The sequence below is a fragment of the Bufo gargarizans genome, chromosome 1, assembly GCF_014858855.1.
Source record: "Bufo gargarizans isolate SCDJY-AF-19 chromosome 1, ASM1485885v1, whole genome shotgun sequence".
NCBI lineage: Eukaryota > Metazoa > Chordata > Amphibia > Anura > Bufonidae > Bufo > Bufo gargarizans.
In genome coordinates this window covers 291762756-291783566 of record NC_058080.1, presented here as the reverse complement: position 1 = coordinate 291783566, position 20811 = coordinate 291762756, and the positions used below count along the sequence as shown (strand labels likewise).

The 20811-nt window shown below is 44.8% G+C and overlaps 1 protein-coding gene across 1 annotated transcript in view; it reads left to right on the top strand.

The window, feature by feature from the left end:
* EPHA5 (EPH receptor A5) overlaps positions 1 to 20811 on the top strand; it is a 472285-nt gene that overhangs the window by 420995 nt on the left and 30479 nt on the right. The window contains exons 13-14 of the mRNA XM_044278770.1: positions 13050 to 13259; positions 15938 to 16087. Of these exons, the coding sequence (XP_044134705.1) occupies positions 13050 to 13259; positions 15938 to 16087 (360 nt within the window). The remainder of the gene's footprint in view (positions 1 to 13049; positions 13260 to 15937; positions 16088 to 20811) is intronic.

Below are 20811 nucleotides of genomic sequence, written 5' to 3'. Positions count from 1 at the left end.
TTCCAGCAAATACTGGTTTGAGGGCTGTGATATATCAGCTTCTACAAAATAGTGATTGAGGTTTTCCATATACCTGTGTCCACAAAATTACTGCTTGAGGGTGATATACCAATTTCAACTAACAACCGATTGAGGCCTTCCTTATATCAGCTGCCACAAAATAGTGATATAAGTTTTCCATATACCCACATCCACTAAATTACTGCTTGAGGGTGATATACCAGCTTCAACTAACTAATTGAGGTCTGCCATATATCAGCTTCCACAATATAGTGATAGAGGTTTTCCATATACCTGCGTCCACAAAATTACTGCTTGAGGGTAATATACCAGCTTCAACTACCAACTGATTGAGGCCTGCCATATATCAGATTTGACAAAATAGTGATAGAGGTTTTCCATATACATGTGTCCACAAAATTTAGTTTGCGGGTTTTAATATACCTGCTTCAACTAACAACTGATTGAGGCCTGTTATATATCAGTTTCCACAAAAAGTGATAGAGGTTTTCCATATACCTGCATCCAAAAAATTTGTGCTTGAGGGTGATATACCTGCTTCAACTAACAACTGATTGAGGCCTTCAATATATTAGCTTCCACAAAATAGTGATAGAGGTTTTCCATATACCTGTATCCACAAAATTACTGCTTGAGGGTGATATACCAGCTTCAACTAACAACTGATTGAGGCCTGCCATATATCAGCTTCCACAAAATAGTGATATAGGTTTTCTATATACATGTGTCCACAAAATTCAGATTGCGGGTTTTGATATACCTGCTTCAACTAACAACTGATTGAGGCCTGCCATATATCAGTTTCCACAAAATAGTGATAGAGGTTTTCCATATACCTGCGTCCAAAAAAGTAGTGCTTGAGGATGATATACCTGCTTCAACTAACTGATTAAGGCCTGCCATATATCAGCTTCCACAATATAGTGATAGAGGTTTTCCATATACCTGCGGCCACAAAATTACTGCTTGAGGGCAATATACCAGCTTCAACTAACAACTGATTGAGGCCTGCCATATATCAGATTCGACAAAATAGTGATAGAGGTTTTCCATATACATGTGTCCACAAAATTCAGATTGCGGGTTTTGATATACCTGCTTCAACTAACAACTGATTGAGGCCTGCCATATATCAGTTTCCCCAAAATAGTGATAGAGGTTTTCCATATACCTGCGTCCAAAAAATTTGTGCTTGAGGGTGATATACCTGCTTCAACTAACAACTGATTGAGGCCTGCCATATATCAGTTTCCACAAAATAGTGATAGAGGTTTTCCATATACCTGCGTCCAAAAAATTAGTCCTTGAGGGTGATATACCTGCTTCAACTAACAACTGATTGAGGCCTGCCAAATATCAGCTTCCACAAAATAGTGATAGAGGTTTTTCATATACCTGCATCCACAAAATACAGATTGTGGGTTTTGATATACCTGCTTCAATTAACAACTGATTGAGGCCTGCCATATATCAGCTTCCACAAAATAGTGATAGAGGTTTTCCATATACCTGCATCCACAAAATACAGATTGCAGGTTTTGATATACCTGCTTTAACTAACAACTGATTGAGGCTTGCCATATATCACCTTCCACAAAATAGTGATAGAGTTTTTCCATATACCTGCGTCCACAAAATTACTGCTTGAGAGTGATATACCAGCTTCAACTAACAACTGATTGAGGCCTGCCATATATCAGCTTCCACAAAATAGTGATAGAGGTTTTCCAAATACCTGCGTCCACAAAATACAGATTGCTGGTTTTGATATACCTGCTTCAACTAACAACTGATTGAGGCCTGCCATATATCAGCTTCCACAAAATAGTGATAGAGGTTTTCCATTTACCTGCGTCCACAAAATTACTGCTTGAGAGTGATACACCAGCTTCAACTAACAATTGATTGAGGCCTGCCATATATCACCTTCCACAAATACTGCTCTTCTCTAGGGACTAGGCACAGGGTCATTTTGAAAATGACAGGCAGAAAAAGAGGCAGGCTGTTCTACAGGTGTGATAGGGGTCAGGCAGGTGCACCAGGCCAGAGCCTAAGTGGGAAGTTAGAGAATGTGCGTGTGATTATGTCAAAGGACGCACCAGAGTTGGTTGAGTGACTCACTCAGCCTTCTGCTTCTGCACCCTCCTCATCTTCTGTATCTGCACCCTCCTCACTCTCTGCTGTGTGCACCCCCAAAGACACCACCACCACCATAGCCCCTCCACTCGAGTCGAGGAATTATTTTCCCATCCATTACCAGACCTTACTGATGCGCAGCCATTCTTGGCATCGGATGAGGAAGAGGAGGTAGCAACGGCCGCCACCCAGCGGTCTGACGACAGTACCCAGATTAGCCCAAGGAGGGTGGTCCCCGCTGTTGCTGCCTACTCCGAGATCGCTAATGTCAGTGGTGGTGAAGGTGACGATGATGACGTGGGTGCCCACAAGAGAGGAAGAGTAGGGGAGTTCAGATGGAGAGATGGTTTAGCCGAAAGGGAGGAGAAGAAGGAGAATCAGGCAGAACTCGCAATGCACAGAAGGCAAAAAGCATACTGCAAATGTATCTGGAGCAAGCCATCCACCATGCACAGTCACATCTTGTGCTCCCAGGACGCCTGAACATGGCTCTGCAGTGTCGGCATTTTTTAACGTGTAAGCTGCTGACATTAGTGTTGCCATCTGCAGCCTGTGCTGTCAACGCATAAGTCGCGGTAAGCCCAATACTCACCTAGGGACGACCGGCTTATGAAGGCACCTGGCCTCCAATTACCGAGCCTAGTGGGAGCAACGCCGTCAGAACCCACAAAGCCATACTCCCGGCACTTCACGTCTTGCCTCTTCTCCTTCTCCTCTCTCCTCCCATTTGTCCTTAATTCCACCTTCCACCGTGCCGTCGTCACATTCATCTGGCACAAGGCAGGCTTCCATGGCCCAAATGTTCGAGCATAAAAAAATGATGACGCTGGATAATCCTCTTGCCCAACGGCTGACCGCTAGCTTGTCGGTACTGCTATTCCGCCAACTACTGTTATATATATTAATGGCCTCTGAGGCCTTTAGAAAATTTGTGGCCATTGGCACACCGCAATGGAAGGTCCCCAGAAGGAAATATTTCTCCCAGACGGACATCCCTGAACTATATGGCTACATTCAGCGGCAAGTTAATATATCTCTGGCACATGTGGTCTAGCAAACATGGGCAGGGAAGGTACATAACTTAAACTGCCCACTGGGTGAACCTAAAGCATGTAACCCGTGGCAACTGTGTGGATTTGGTGTTACCGCCACAGATTGCATGCAGGCCGCCTCTTCTTCTCCTCCTCCTACTCCATCCTCTGTCTCCTTGGCTGACTCCTCCTTTTCCACTGCTGCCGCTTCTTCCGCTGCCCCCCCTAGCTCCCCAGAACCTATTCGACGTGCCAGGTGAGACGTTGCCATGCTGTGCTGCGACTGTTGTGCCTGGAAGCCAAGAGCCACACTGGTCCTGCACTGCTTTCAGCTCTTCGGTCACAGGTCGATTAGTGTCTAACCTCGCTCAATTTGACAGTTGGTAAAGTGGTGTGCGACAACAGTGCCAATCTGTTAAGCGTGCTGAGACAGGGCAAAATGACACACCTGCCATGCATGGCACACGTCCTGAACTTAGTTGTGCAGCGATTCGATGCCAAATACCCCAGGCCAGGAAAATCTCTGGCCATTTTAGAAGATCTTACACGTCCATGGCTCGCCTTGCTGACGTTCAGTGGTGACACCACTTGCCCGCCAGACGTCTGATTTGTGACTGCCCGATGCTCTGGAACTCCACCTTGTATATGCTTGATAGGCTGCTCCAGCAGAAACGTCCTGTTAATGACTACCTGTATGAACTCTGCTGCAGGACAGGTTCTGGGAGCTTGGTTTCTTTTCACCGCGTCAGTGACTGCTCATGCACGACGCATGCAGACTTCTGCAGCCATTTGATAAGATCACCAAACTAGTGAGTCGCAGCCAGGGTGCCATCTGTGACATCGTTCCTTATGCCTTCTTTTTGGAGTGTGCATTGCGTCTTGTCATTGATCAAGCCGTCGAGGAGAAGGAGCAGGAAAATGAGGAAGTCGCAATGCTGAATGAATTACTACTCAATCTGAGACAAGTCAGCAGGAGTCTGAAGAGGAGTCAGAAGAAGATGGTGGCTGGGGGGAGGAGGAGGTGGAGCAAGAAGAGCAGGATTTAAACTTTTTTGGGACCCCTGGTGTTGTTCGTGGCTGGCGGGAGGAGACCAAGGATGACATTCTCCTGGGCGATGAGCAGAAGCCAGGGAGCTTGACCGCTTCCAAATTTGGTGAAAATGGGGACATTCATGCTCCAGTGTTTGAAGAGGGACCCCCATATAAAAAGCATAAAGGTCAAGGACCTGTACTGGGTGGCAACGTACTTAGACCCCCGATACAAACACAAAATGGTGGACATGTTACCAGAATCACAGTGGGCTGGCAGAATGCAGAATTTCCAGGCCTTGTTGCGAGAGATATGCTGCATTCTGCTGTTGTGTGCACCGGCAGAGGAATTTCCACCCACAGTGAAACAGGTGTGGATACCAATCCTACCGCACCTGCAAAAAGAGGGTGGTTTGAAGATATGTTGGTCACTTGGGATATGAGTTCATTACCCATCGATAGCCAACCTCCGTATACAGGCTCGTGGAACGCCTAGACCGACATGTGTCCAACTACATTAGGTTAACGGCCGATGTGGATGCTCTGAGAAGCGTGGAACCCCTTTACTACTGGGTATGCAGGCTTGACCTGTGGCCTGAGCTGGCACAATTTGTCATGGAACTCTTGGCTTTCCCCTTGTCAAGTGTCCTGTCTGAAAGGATGTTCAGCGCAGCAGGGGGGATCGTGACAAATAAGCGCACTCGCCTAGCTCACGACAGTCACATTTAAAAAAATGAATGAGGCATGGATCTCGGAGGAATTCAACACCTGTGATGACCACGTGTAATTCAATTTCCTCATGCTAGCCCACACATATCCGCAACCACCCAGAACAAAGAATGGTCCTTACCTTATTTATATACAGCGGCATAAAAGGCCTTTTATGTCAAGGGAATGCCTAATTTTTGGGGCCTGTACTCGCCGACAGTTGCATATTTATCCTGTGACTGCCTGATGTACCTCCAGCCACAGAATACAAAGTTCTTTGCTGTCAGGTGAATGCCTATTGCCTAAATTTTGGGCCCTATACTGGCTGACAGTTACATATTTCTCCTGATGCAGCTGAGAAAGGCTGGACGGGCCGAGTTGAAATAAAGAGCATAACATACTGAAAACAAGAACGCTTGCTGGGATTTTTTTTCCGTTGGATTTGATATGGGGATTGCCCCTTCCAGTGCAGCGTGAACAAGGATCGTGAGCTGTTGATTTCCCTGTTCACATATTTATCCTGTGACCGCCTAATGTACCTCCAGCCACAGAATCCAAAGTTCTTTGCTGACAGGTGAATGCCTATTGTCTAATTTTGGGGCCTATACTGGCCGACAGTTACATTTTTATCCTGTGACCACCTAATGTACCTCCAGCCACAGAATCCAATGTTCTTTGCTGTTAGGTGAAAGCCTATTGCTTAATTTTTGGGGCCTGTACTGACCGACAGTTACATTTTTTATCTCTAGCCACATAATCACACCCCTGTCTCACTCCTCTGCCTCTCATTATGGTCACATATGAACCGCATTCACCATAAAAACCTTTTAATGTCACAGGATCAAGTGACTGTGCCCCCCACCCCGTACTGTGTCCCCTTATATCCTGCATTGTGCCCTCTTACCACACCCTGTGCAGTGCCCCTAGTCATTCCCTGTACTGTGCCCTCTTATGCCGTTTTATCTGGTCACGGTATGGCAGTGTTATCCTGTCACTGTACAGAGGTGTTATACGGTCAATGTATGGCGGTGGTATCCAATTACTGGATGGCCATAACTGTATCCCTTTCCCTGCCCACACCATCCTGTTTTAGACCTGGCATAAGCAGGAAAAATATGCAGATTGCGGTGCTAAGAACCTTTGCGCCACAATCTGGGTCAGAAATACGCCTAACATAGATGTATTTCTATATAATAAATGACCACCTAATTGTATTATTATTCGAAGGTAAGGCTAATATCTTTATATTATATAGATTCTAGTGTATTATACTGTGCCCTGTATTTCCAAGTAGAAAAAGATCCTTGGGAAACACAGTCCTCATCCCTGACCACCAGGACCAGGTAGCGCTCTATCAGTACATGTCGGCCTCCGCTCTCCGCCACGCTTCTCCACTGTGTACTGGTGCTTATTCTGACACTAGAGCTGGGTTCACATCCTATTTTTGCCATCCATTTAATGCATACCAAAAATGTATGCGTTAACAGATGCCTCAGACTGATGCAGTACAGTGGCGTCCTTTCACCATACAGTTCCATGGTAGAAAAAAAAGTATGTTACTGTATGATTTTTTTTAAATGGACTCTGCAGGATACAAAAACGTGTAGTGCTGCACATTTTTATACATCAAACCGATAGGAAATAAAAAATTTCTAGGCTCCAGCAGGGCACATTTTTGAGAGTTCCCCTTTAGGAGGCATAAAAATGGCCCCTGATTAAAATACATATTTTTTGTGGGAATTTTTGCCAATGATCTCCCTCTGGTATATCACTGTCCATGTTGTGGGACTATTTGCGTACTTCTACTGTTTTCTGGCTGCAATGGGGCCTGACGCGAACACGCCTTCGCGCATTGTCCCGGCTGATGTTTGTCTCTACTGGTGAGACAGAGGGCGTGTATGTGCTGCTTCATAGGTGAAGAGGGAAACACCTATGCAAGATCAAACACAAGTACAAGTCTCCAGCTGGAAGGAAACTCTGGCATGGAACACAGATACCATAGTTAAGTTAAAGAAGTGAAAGAAATACAGCGGCTCACTCCCTCTCTGTATGGATAAGGTGCTTACCCTCAGGTCCCACCCTCAGGACCAATGAGAGCAAAAGAAATGTAAACAAATAAGAGGGGGCGCACTCAAAAGGGAAACACACACAGTGTATATAGTATCAATGTACTTTAATATACTAAAATTCTAAGAACATACCCCTAAAAATTAATTAGTAAAACCATACATATACCACATGCATATAGATTATGATTGCCGTGGGGACCCCACTCGTGCAGAAACTGTGTAACAAAAATGAATACACCCGCTGGATATAGCGACTAGACAAGCGTGCACCAGTCACTGTAGCATACACTAATCTGCGTGCCAGCAAAGTCCCAATAAAGTGGTAACGTGGCCAGTCCCTGAAAATGCTAGTGGAGCATATAGCAGCGTACCAACACTGTCCCGATCAGATGAAGACGTATAGATTCCGTAGCATTGTCTGTGAAACTCTAGCCGGAACCGGACAAAACAGTGGTTATGTAATAGCACAGTCCAAAGTCCGGCACATTTGTTGTTCAGCGTCTGCAATAGTCAACTTGAATGACTCACAATAAATAACAATGCTCAGAACGAGCCCGGTCTAACCCCTCTTCACTGTCTCTCCACAGCGCTGATCCCAGGTGGCCGCACACCAGCGGCGTCCCTCGTGGTGTGCTCGGCCTGTGCGTGGCGTCCCACGTGACCTGGTTGTCTGGGGGACCGAATGGACGCTCCAGTGACGTAGATGTTATGCGACTGCTTCTCCAGACCTTGAGTTACGGCTGATTGTATAACTTTACTTTACTTTACTCCTTTGATTGCCGGCTTTATTTTCCTTTGAATACTTCCACGCTCACTCTATATCGACAGATGCGTTTCGGGGTCTTACGTCCCTTCCTCAGTGGCGAACTGAGTGAGCGGATCCTCACTCCTTATATATGGGATTCTCTCGCCCACATTCCACCATTTTCCTTGTGGATTTGTTACTCTGTGGAGTGGGTTACCATGCCTAATATACTGATCTTACATACATTTATTAATAATTACTTAACATTAAAATAATAAATAATCCCCTTAATTATTCTGTTCCCTAACACTTTAAAATGCATTAAAATGAATTATGGAGAAGACTGCAAGGTCCTGCAACAATGTCATGTAAAAACGCACCAAAAACGCATCAAAAACGCATAGGAGTCCACTGCGTTTTCTATGCGACTGTAATATTAACAAAGTGATATTTATCCAGGGGTGCTATAATGTTCACAACAAAACAAATGGCGGGGATAATATGATAATGTAGCCTCGAGGAGCCGTCCGGCAAGGAGGGGAGATCACAGTGTCGATAAACGTCCAGACTGTGATGTCCCATCCCTACCGGACAACCCCCCTCTCACAGGAACCCAAAAAACTTCATTTCGGCATTTAGGCCCCTGGGGATAATTGTGTCATATTCAAAGATCCTCCGGGATTCCTGTCTTGACATGTGTGCGATGTGGTTCCCCCCTCTCCACACCTTTTTGACTCTCTCTATAGCCATAAATCTCAGACCAGTTGGGTCACAGTTATGTTTGATTTTAAAATGTTTGGATAATGAATGCGTCTCTAGGCCTTTCTTAATGTTTGCCACGTGTTCCGCTACTCTCTTCTTGAGCGTTCTTTTTGTTCTGCCTATATATTGCTTCCTGCATCCGCATTGTAGCAAATATATGCCATCCGTGGAATCACAGGTCAAGCATTCCTGTATCTCCAAACTAAATGAATTGACTGTAGACTCTACTTTTGTTTTGTTTTTTTGGAAACTAGTAATATTACAATTAGCACATCTGCCACACCTAAAGAACCCGTTCACTGCCAACCAATTGTCTTTTTTACGTCTGTCTTTCTTCACTTTGACCGTCGGGGCTATTTTACCGGACAAATTACTAGCCCTTGTATAGGTAATCTTGGGTACTTCACTCAGAAGAGGACCAACTACCTTATCGTTCAATAGGTGTCCCCAGTGTTTCCGAATGCTCCTTTCCATCATTTTGTATTGAGAATTAAATGGAAGGATAATCCTCAATGTTTAATCTCGTGGCTAGGGATCACTGGCCAAAAAGAAGTCTTTTCTTTCCATTCTTTTTACCTTTTCCAGTGACCTATTGATCACCTGGACTGGATAGCCCCTTTCTAACAATTGTTGTTTCAACCCAGTCGCTTCCTCCTCAAATTTGCTGTCATCGGTACAGTTCCGCCTTAATCTGCGGAACTGACTGGTCGGCACATTTATCAACCATCGAGGAAGATGACAACTAGCAAACCTGATAAAGCTGTTTTTTGTGACTGGCTTGAAAAACGTATTGCAATGCAGTTGGTTCCCCTTCACCCATATTTCCAAATCTAAAAATTCCACTTTCAATTTGCTGACACTGGGACTGAACACCAGGTTCCTATCATTGATATTGATATTGTTAAGGAACAAGTCCAGGCTCATGAATGTAAGTCAAAACGGATCTGTTTTTTTTTTTTTTGTTCATGGTAATGCAAATGGATCCATTCTGAACAGATCTAAGCGTTTGCATTACAGGTGCGGATCCGTCTGTGCAGATACCAGACGGATCCGCACCTAAACGCAGGTGTGAAAGTAGCCTAAGTCTTATTTTGCGCACAGGACAGACAGGTAGCTACAAATTTTTGGATATCTTGTCGCATGGTTGGCCACTAGTACCTCTGCGCAATAAACCTGAAGGTCTTTCGCTGACCAGCATGACCCAGCACTTTAGATTAATGACCCCATAGTAAGATTTGCTTTCTGAGAGACTCTGCAACAAAGGTCTTTCCAGGAGGGATTTTAAATAGCTTGACAGGACAGGCCGAGATTTTAGCGGGATCAATGATGAATTGGGGCTCCTCGTCCTGGTCAGTGGAATCAAAGGATCTTGAAAGAGCATCTGCTTTGATGTTCTTATCTGCAGCACGAAAGTTAAGAACAAAATCAAAATTAGCAAAGAACAGGGACCATCAAGCTTGTCGAGGATTAAAGGGATTCTGTCACCAAGTTTTGGGCTATAGAGCTGCGGACATGCACGGCTAGATCGCCACTAGCATGTCCACAATATACCTGTCCTATAGGGCTGTGTGTTTTTAATTTCTTTAAAAAAGGATTTTATAGATATGTAAATTAGTCTTGTATGTGTCCAAGGGGCTCTACTAACCTTCCTGGAGCCCAGCCGTACCCAGCCACGCCCGCCTGTGAAGGAGCCTAGCACAGCCTATGTCCTTCAAATCTCCTCCTTTCATCAACTATAGATTGCCATAATCTCGCGATGCACGAGCTCGCGCATGCGCAATTCTTTCCCTGAGGCTGATGCCAGCACAGGGAAGGAACACTATACCGGCACTGCGCATGCGCGAGCTCGCGCATCGCAAGATTACGGCAATCTATAGTTGATGAAAGGAGGATATTCAGGCCATTAGAGTAGTTGTCAGGGGCTACTCCAGATCAGTCCCCGAGTCAGTGGCAGCTGACCAGGGGGTCAGAGTACTCGGTGCGAGCACAGAGGGGACTTGCGTGGCCAGAAGGTTCCGGGTCTGGACAGGTGCCAATCAACTGAAGTCAGTAAGCGAAGTCCGAGATTAGAGACAGGTGGTAAACAAAAACCATAAACGAGATCCAAGGTTAGGGCAGGCAGCAAACAGGCAAAGTCCAGGAGTTCAATAAGCAAGGTCCGGTACACAGCAAAGCAGACAAGAGAGACACCTTAGCACTTGGAGATAGACAAGCTAAAACCATGAGGTTGCTCAGGCATCTCTCTGTGGTAGGAAGCGCATTTAAATGCCTGCTGCAATCCAGCCATAGGCTGGTGAGACAGAGGGCGTGTATGTGCTGCTTCATAGGTGAAGAGAGACACACCTATACAAGCTCAAACACCAGAACAAGCCTCCAGCTGGAAGGAAACTCTGGCATGGAACACAGATACCATAGTTAAGTTACCTGCTGCCCGCACTTGTCAGCACGGAGCGCAGAAGGGAAAGAGGGAGCCCAGAGCTGGTACGGACTGCGGGCTAACAACGTCACTGCCCCTTGGTGTTTAATCTGTATAGTAATGAACAACTCCACCTACTTAGGTATTCGCACATGCTCAGCTCTAGCGATATGCCAACAATGTCCCAAATGGACCAACCTCTTTAAATTAATGTTACCTTTTATAGTTTTTTTTGTCTGAAAGAGGTTACTCTTTGGAGAGTTTTGAGGCTCCTGTGACTGGTCATCCTATTATATAAACTTTCATTTTCATATCTTTGACTCAGTAAAGCATCAGCTTATAATGAATATATGTGTAGGCAAGAGATGTAGCAGATATTAGAAAAGAATGGAGCAAATGCTCAGAGTCACCAATTACATTCTAGCTTTCATTTATAATCAATCAGATTCCAATATTCCTTTCCCTAGTGCAGATTTTATTAGCTGCTATGGGCAGCTCCCAGTTCATCTGTCCTTGTTCTCATACCTAAGTCCCAACACAGGGACAATGAAGCAGGGGAAGCGCCTGCTACAGGGACTAAACTCTGGAAGGGGCCCAGGAGGAGGACAAATGTATATATTTTTATGGCCCATTGAGCAGTGAGTATGATACTGTTAGTCCTACCACTGGTATTACTCACCGCTCCCTGATCTTCTTCTCCGGGCACCTGCGTTGCAATAAGTCCTTGAAGTGCACAGCTTCAGGACAAGATGTAGTGTGCATAGGAGTGCACTATGAACCGGTGCAGTGTGAAATCTGGTCAAAATGTAGTATTTGCCTAGACACAGTGCTACATGAAGAGCGGAGGTGTCCGTGGGAGGAGAAGAGAGGAGTATTTTTTTTGTTTTGGAATTCTGCATTAAGGGGACCAAGGGGAAGGGAGAGGCATTAAAAAAATTACCCAGTCAGTTCTAGTTATGCCACTGTCCCAACATGTCTATGCAACCATGACTTGTAAAAAGTAATAATGCAAATATAACTGCTGTGGTGACTCTTCAAGTCCTTAAAGTCCTTGATTGTAGCAATATATCCTTTTTATCTATATTTATATGCAGGGGAACAATCAGTTTGCTTTATTTCCTAGGCAATTTTGTAACATTTGACTGTAATGTACAAATCTCATGCACAAAAACAATGTCTGGGGCTCCCTTCCAGTATGTGGCTGGCAAGCATTGCTTGTTCTAGATTTATTGCTCTAGACAATGTCCCAGATTAACCTCTCCTTAAACTCTTTAAGAGTCTCATAAAGAAAAACATGTTTTATTTAATATTCTTCTTAGCGGCTAGTAACTATATGGTCCTACTTAGTGGGAGAATATGATTTCTCTAGGTAGTTGAAGCTCTGTTTATATTTCAATTAGACATAGCATAATATGAATTTTGTATCGCTTTTGTACCGTCAATGGTTTTGTTACAGTTTGTGCAGTGATTGTGGAAAGCATGAAGAGTCTGTGATGTGTCTCCCAGGAAACCTTCATTAATGGCTCATACTATCGCGGAGCTAAGGTTCACTGTAAACATTGTATTATCACATGGAGCTCAATGACTGTTATTATGTGCTATTCTGTTTCTGTCAGAATTGGAGAAAATGAGGTCCTCAATTGTTTTCTAGATATAACTGAATTTTAAAATCCGGATTATTATTTTCATTTACTATGATTTTATATATAGTTAGAGATAATACAAATCCAAGATTCTTTTCGGCTTGAAATGTGAAATTCTAAGAAGAGGGATAATTTTACATTTTTATATCATTACATTTCAATGTCCAGAAATGAGTGGCATTCTGTGTGATTCTGAAGAACCACCCACCTTTTCCGCCGGAGTTTGGCTTGAGCGGCATATTTTTCTAAGTACTTTTTCCAGATGATAAAATAATAATTCTGCCGTATTGTGCTGAATACTTCACAAGGTATATCCTATATTTGAAAGGCTTGGAAAAAAAGAAAATGCATTTTCTAGACTTTCGTGGGAGTGTGAACCAAATTGCAGACTTTTGGTGGGCTGTAAATTCATCCCATAGACAACAACGTCAACACGGTACTGATGCACATATTATGTAAAATTATGACATTGTTTCCTTTTTCCTGCAGAAAAATGATGGCCAGTTCACTGTAATTCAACTTGTGGGTATGCTGAGAGGCATTGCATCTGGAATGAAGTACCTTTCAGACATGGGCTATGTCCACAGAGACCTGGCAGCAAGGAACATACTCATTAACAGTAACCTGGTCTGCAAAGTTTCAGACTTTGGTCTATCCCGGGTTCTTGAAGATGATCCTGAAGCTGCATATACTACAAGAGTAAGCTAATATACATAACTACTTTGAAACGGTTTTCCACCATATAATTCAATATTGTCTAATGTTCAGAGGAAGGTTAAAAACAGTTATCCAGCAAGGAACATTATGATTATAGCTTGGTAAGACTAGTAGAAGACTAGTGTAGTATATACAACATTTGCTTGTCAAGGAGTTAAGTGGATCTTGTAAGTGTTGCGTTCTGTGTCCATGTAGACCGGGAACTAGTCTGTAATAAAGCTCTCCACTCCAAGGATAAAAGTAATCCCTGGTGCTACTTTACAACTATCGATTGTATGAAGCAGTGCATTAAACATTCCCTGCAATTTAATTAGTCATTGTGATATCACATTGGCTGCCAAGCAATTTATTGACTAGAACATGTAATGTGCATGTTCATTACAGGAAACATAAAAGAAGAGCATCTGATAGCTCTAACATGATGTAGGCGTTGCAGTAAATATGGAATAGGCCGTCTGTATTAGTGCATGTGCAATTCTATTTTTGTTTTAAAAAATGACCAGATTTAACAGATTAGGAGTTGTCCAGTAAAAAAAAAAAAAAAGTGGCTTCAAAATGAAACAGTCATACTCACCTCACTGATCTCACCCAGTTTCTCGTTTTCCCTGCTAATATTAAATCCTTCCCTCTCAACACAACATTGCGATAGCTCAGCTAATGACTATCTGTGATAGGTCACCACTGTTGCCAGTGGTAATCTGAGCAGTCACATTTCCTGTTTTGAGAGAGACCCAGAAGTACAGAGACTATTAGGGGACCTGCTAAGCATTGGAACCGTACGTAGTGTCAGGGTATCAGTGAGTTGAGTATTGCTTTTTTTTACCTTCGAATCAAGATGAACTCAGCATACAGCTTCCATTTAGTGCATCCCTGGATTTAATGGAGGCCGATATGGCACCAAAGATGGCAAAAAGCAGAGTGGACCCAGCAAGCATGTGGAACCTGCTCTCCCTGAATTTTATTGTGGGAATTAAGGCACATAACAGGTAGTATTTAGTGTTAGGTTTCCATCTTAATCGCCTTGACGTTTGGCAGACGGGCCTAAATAATTTTTTACAAAATGTATTTGCCAAGAATCTCACATTTTCAAAATAAGCGTAGCATTAGCGCCAGAATGTTTTCTATAATTATGGCATTTTTGTACTTTATTTGTGCTTGCAGAGTGCTGCTGCATTGTCTTTTTTCCTTCATAGGGACTTATACACACCATGACCACCTTCGGTGGCATGAATATGAAAAGCTTATGATTATGTTGGTTTTCCTAATGCACTGGGATAATGTGCACAATAAAATTACGGCACAGGAATAATGTGCACAGTGATGTTACAGAATAGCAATAAAACTCAGTGTGATATTCCAGTAGTATAAGATCCATTTTTTAGCTGAAAAAAAAAAGTCCTGCATGCAATAGTTTTTTCTGTCTGAAATAAAACAGATCTCCGATGGAAATGGTTTAAACAGATGCCAAATGTGCAACAGGATCCTTTTATTTATAAAAAAAAAAAAAATTTGTGCCATGACAGCCTCCATTAAATACAAGGATGCACTAAATCGAAGCTGTATGCTGAGTTCATCTTGATTTGAAGGTAAAAAAAGCAATACTCAACTCATTGATACACTGTTCCAATGATTAGCAGGTCCCCTAATAGTCCTTGTACTTCTGGGTATCTCTCAGGAAATGTGACTGCTCAGATTACCACTGGCAACAGTATAGTCACATATAGTCATTAGCTGAGCTATCGCAATGTTGTGTTGAGAGGGAAGGATTAAAGACTTGCAGGGAAACTGTGGGAGATCAGTGAGGTGAGTATGACTTTGTTTAATTTTGAAGCCACTTTGAGGTTTTTTTTTTAACTGGACAACTCCTAATCTGTTAAATCTGGTCATTTTTTAAAACAAAAATAGGATTGCACATGCACTAATACAGACGGCCTATTCCATATTTACTGCAACGTTTACATCACGTTAGAGCTATCAGATCCTCTTCTTTTTTTTATTTTTGCAAAATCCTTTTTTCCCCTGTTCTGACGGATCAGGAAACCAGAAAATAAAACGGAGATGTGAACTATCCCTTTTGTGATAACAGTTCTTCCAATTTTTGTGTCCAGTTTTACTACTTTTTATTGTAACAAAGGGAATTTCTTGAAACCCTGCTAGTGCAATACACCTGTCCACCATACCTTTCATTGTTTGGATTAAGCCAGTAGACTTGACACATAGGACATTTGCAGCCAGTATCGGGATTCCAGAGGTCTGATTTGATCTTCGAATCAAGGATATGTATTGCATTTGAAATTCAGGACCATGCCCTACTGCTTCTGGTACTATTGTACTTTTTATTACTTTCATGCAGGACTGTAATAACTGTTCAGGAGGGAAGATTACAACACTGCTCTTGAATTATCTGTAAATGGAGTTCAATTTATCGTTTCAAAATACATCATGTGACTCATGACTTTTATTTTTCTCCCGAGACAAAATCCTTACCAGTTATTGGAAGTGCGCATTTTATTTTCTGTATTACGCTGTCCGAGCATCAGTGATATGTGTGTTCATGGTTGTGAGGCTTGTTTCACCTTATTTGCTTCATGTTATTTATCACCTCCTGAAGAGATAGGGCATTCACATTAGCACTTAACCATATGATATGATGTTCACAGGGTGGAAAAATACCAATACGATGGACTGCCCCTGAGGCCATTGCTTTCCGTAAGTTCACCTCTGCAAGTGATGTGTGGAGCTATGGAATTGTGATGTGGGAAGTCATGTCATATGGAGAGAGACCATACTGGGAAATGACCAACCAAGATGTAAGTGCTAAAAGATGTAATCTTCAATTTCTTTGTTTATTGTAAAATGTAAAATGGTAGAATATTTTTCTGGATAATATTTATAATTATTTCTGAGAACCCTAATGGATGGCTCATCCAGTTTCCATTGTGGCAAGAATAGCAAGCTCTGCAAACAATACATTCTTGCTGTCAGAAACAGTAGTATCCCTGATGGAATTACAACAGTGCCCTCCTCCAGTTTCCTAAATAGGAGAAATCCATCTCATGCTTCACAAACTCACAAAGGCCCGATAATTGAGACCCATTTTCCTGTTTTCATTGTCAGATTCTGAGAGCTATAACGTTTTAATTTTTCCATCAATGTAGCTGTATGAGGGCTTGTTTTTTGTGGGTACACAAAAAGAGGAAGAGTTTACAATATTGGTGATGCAGCTACCTTATTTAAGTTCATAGTTTCAGTCAGGGCTTTTTTTCTCAGAGAAAGGGTGGTGGAACTCACCCCCCCTCCCCTGGCCACGCCCCTACCCACCCCTGGGACCGCCTCCTAAAACCCCCCTTTAGAGAACAGGGATGCAAGTAAAATTTGGGGGGGCTATAAAAGTCCGGCCCAGCAAAGAAACCCCCCAGATGGGGATGGCACTGTTAATGGGGGATATGGGGATGGCACTGTTATGGGGCATCCACAGATCCCCCATACTATAACAGTGCCATCCACAGACCCCCCATCCTATAACAGTGCAATCCACAGACCCCCCCCCACCCCATAACAGTGCCATCCACAGACCCCCCACCCCATAACAGTGCCATCCACAGACCCCCCCTTAACAGTGCCATCCACAGACCCCCCCCCACCCCATAACAGTGCCATCCACAGACCCCCCCCACCCCATAACAGTGCCGTCCACAGACCCCCCCACCCCATAACAGTGCCATCCACAGACCCCCCACACCCCATAACAGTGCTATCCACAGACCCCCTATCCCATAACAGTGCCATCCACAGACCCCACCCACCCCCATAACAGTGCCATCCACAGACCCCCCCCACCCCATAACAGTGCCAACCACAGACCCCCCTTTACAGTGCCATCCACAGACCCCCCCCACCCCATAACAGTGCCATCCACATACCCCCCACCCCATAACAGTGCCATCCACAGACCCCCCCCTTAACAGTGCCATCCACAGACCCCCCACCCCAAAACAGTACCATCCACAGACCCCCCCACCCCATAATAGTGCCATCCACAGACCCCCCACCCCATAACAGTGCCATCCACAGACCCCCCCACCCCATAACAGTGCTATCCACAGACCCCCCCTTAACAGTGCCATCCACAGACCCCCCCACCCCATAATAGTGCCATCCACAGACCCCCCCACCCCATAACAGTGCCATCCACAGACCCCCCACCCCATAACTGTGCCATCCACAGACCCCTCCACCCCATAACAGTGCCATCCACAGACCCCCCTTAACAGTGCCATCCACAGACCCCCCCACCCCATAACAGTGCCATCCACAGACCCCCCCTTAACAGTGCCATCAACAGACCCCCCACCCCATAACAGTGCCACCCACAGACCCCCCACCCCATAACAGTGCCATCCACAGACCCCCACCTGAAAACAGTGCCATCCACAGACCCCCCACCCCATAACAGTTCCATCCACAGACCCCCTCCCTCAACAGTGCCATCCACAGACCCCCCCTCCCCATAACAGTGCCATCCACAGACCCCCCCCCCCATTGCAGCTCCAGTACAGTTAAATAATGTGTACAATTAATAATGATTCTATTCATGCTGCCCCCTCTGTAGTATAACATTCAATATATTCATCCTACTCACAGGGCCACTGTTTCATCGTAATGCAGGCCGGCCGGGCAGACGAGCGGCAGCGTGACTGACTGACGTCATGTGCCTGCCTGGCCTACTTTATGAATGAAGCAGGCGGCACAGGCACGTGACGTCAGTCAGTCACGCTGCCGCTCGTCTGCCCGGCCGGCCTGCATTACGATAACAGTGGCCCTGTGAGTAGGATGGATATATTGAATGTTATACTACAGAGGGGGCAGCATGAATAGAATCATTATTAATTTTACACATTTTATAACTGTACTGGAGCTGGGGGCCGGAGCACAGTGAACGCACCGGCCCCCAGCTCCTCCTCCCAGTCCCTCCCCGCTGATAGATCGCAGCCTGCGATGCTGGAGCATGGCAGGCTGCGATGTCAAAAGGTGGCGGAACGCCGTTCCGGTGCGTTCCGCCAGAAAAAAAGCCCTGGTTTCAGTGATTAATCAATTTCACCAGCTTCACCAGCATTTATATGATTTTTTTAGCTTAATAGTTCACTCTACTTAAAAAAATAGAGCTAACCCTAAATATAGTTTTCTGTCCTTGAAGAATAATAGTGTCATTGGCATTAGGCCGGCCTTACACCTACACTGTAAGATAGCTGTCAGCTTAACATTTGTTCGGTAGAGTTGAGCGAACACCTGGATGTTCGGGTTCGAGAAGTTCGGCCGAACATCCCGGAAATGTTCGGGTTCGGGATCCGAACCCGATCCGAACTTCGTCCCGAACCCGAACCCCATTGAAGTCAATGGGGACCCGAACTTTTCGGCACTAAAAAGGCTGTAAAACAGCCCAGGAAAGAGCTAGAGGGCTGCAAAAGGCAGCAACATGTAGGTAAATCCCCTGCAAACAAATGTGGATAGGGAAATGAATTAAAATAAAAATTAAATAAATAAAAATTAACCAAAATCAATTGGAGAGAGGTTCCATAGCAGAGAATCTGGCTTCCCGTCACCCACCACTGGAACAGTCCATTCTCAGATATTTAGGCCCCGGCACCCAGGCAGAGGAGAGAGGTCCCGTAACAGAGAATCTGTCTTCATGTCAGCAGAGAATTAGTCTGCATGTCATAGCAGAGAATGAGGCTTCACGTCAGCCACCACTGCAACAGTCCATTGGCATATATTTAGGCCCAGCACCCAGGCAGAGGAGGGAGGTCCCGTAACAGAGAATCTGTCTTCATGTCAGCAGAGAATTAGTCTGCATGTCATAGCAGAGAATCAGGCTTCACGTCAGCCACCACTGCAACAGTCCATTGGCATATATTTAGGCCCAGCACACACACAGGCAGAGGAGAGAGGTCCCGTAACAGAGAATCTGGCTTCATGTCAGCAGAGAATCAGTCTGCATGTCATAGCAGAGAATGAGGCTTCACGTCAGCCACCACTGCAACAGTCCATTGGCATATATTTAGGCCCAGCACACACACAGGCAGAGGAGAGAGGTCCCGTAACAGAGAATCTGGCTTCATGTCAGCAGAGAATCAGTCTGCATGTCATAGCAGAGAATGAGGCTTCACGTCAGCCACCACTGCAACAGTCCATTGGCATATATTTAGGCCCAGCACCCAGGCAGAGGAGGGAGGTCCCGTAACAGAGAATCTGTCTTCATGTCAGCAGAGAATTAGTCTGCATGTCATAGCAGAGAATGAGGCTTCACGTCAGCCACCACTGCAACAGTCCATTGGCATATATTTAGGCCCAGCACACACACAGGCAGAGGAGAGAGGTCCCGTAACAGAGAATCTGGCTTCATGTCAGCAGAGAATCAGTCTGCATGTCATAGCAGAGAATGAGGCTTCACGTCAGCCACCACTGCAACAGTCCATTGGCATATATTTAGGCCCAGCACACACACAGGCAGAGGAGAGAGGTCCCGTAACAGAGAATCTGGCTTCATGTCAGCAGAGAATCAGTCTGCATGTCATAGCAGAGAATGAGGCTTCACGTCAGCCACCACTGCAACAGTCCATTGGCATATATTTAGGCCCAGCACCCAGGCAGAGGAGGGAGGTCCCGTAACAGAGAATCTGTCTTCATGTCAGCAGAGAATTAGTCTGCATGTCATAGCAGAGAATGAGGCTTCACGTCAGCCACCACTGCAACAGTCCATTGGCATATATTTAGGCCCAGCACCCAGGCAGAGGAGGGAGGTCCCGTAACAGAGAATCTGTCTTCATGTCAGCAGAGAATTAGTCTGCATGTCATAGCAGAGAATGAGGCTTCACGTCAGCCACCACTGGAACAGTCCATTCTCAGATATTTAGGCCCCGGCACCCAGGCAGAGGAGAGAGGTCCCGTAACAGAGAATCTGTCTTCATGTCAGCAGAGAATTAGTCTGCATGTCATAGCAGAGAATGAGGCTTCACGTCAGCCACCACTGCAACAGTCCATTGGCATATATTTAGGCCCAGCACCCAGGCAGAGGAGAGAGGTCCCGTAACAGACAATCTGGCTTCATGTCAGCAGAGAATCAGTCTGCATGTCATAGCAGAGAATCAGGCTTCACGTCACCCACCACTGCAACAGTCCATTGTCATAAATTTAGGCCCAGCACTAGTGTTGAGCGGCATGTCCCATATTCGAATTCGCGAAATTTTGTGAATATTCGAAAGAATATTCGTAAAATATTCGCGATTATTCAAATTCGTTATTATTTCGCATATGCGATAATTCGAATTATCGCATAATACATATGCTATGCAAAATTCACATGTGCGCTAATGAAATCGCCTTACGAAGATTCGCAACTCAATTCAATCACTAATGTATGAATGCAATGCCCTTTGCCTCTGTTCTGGGACAAGTGTAGATATTCGCATGTGCGCTAATAAAATCGCCTTACGAAGATTCGCACCTCAATCACTTTCTAGGGAATGTGAGACTT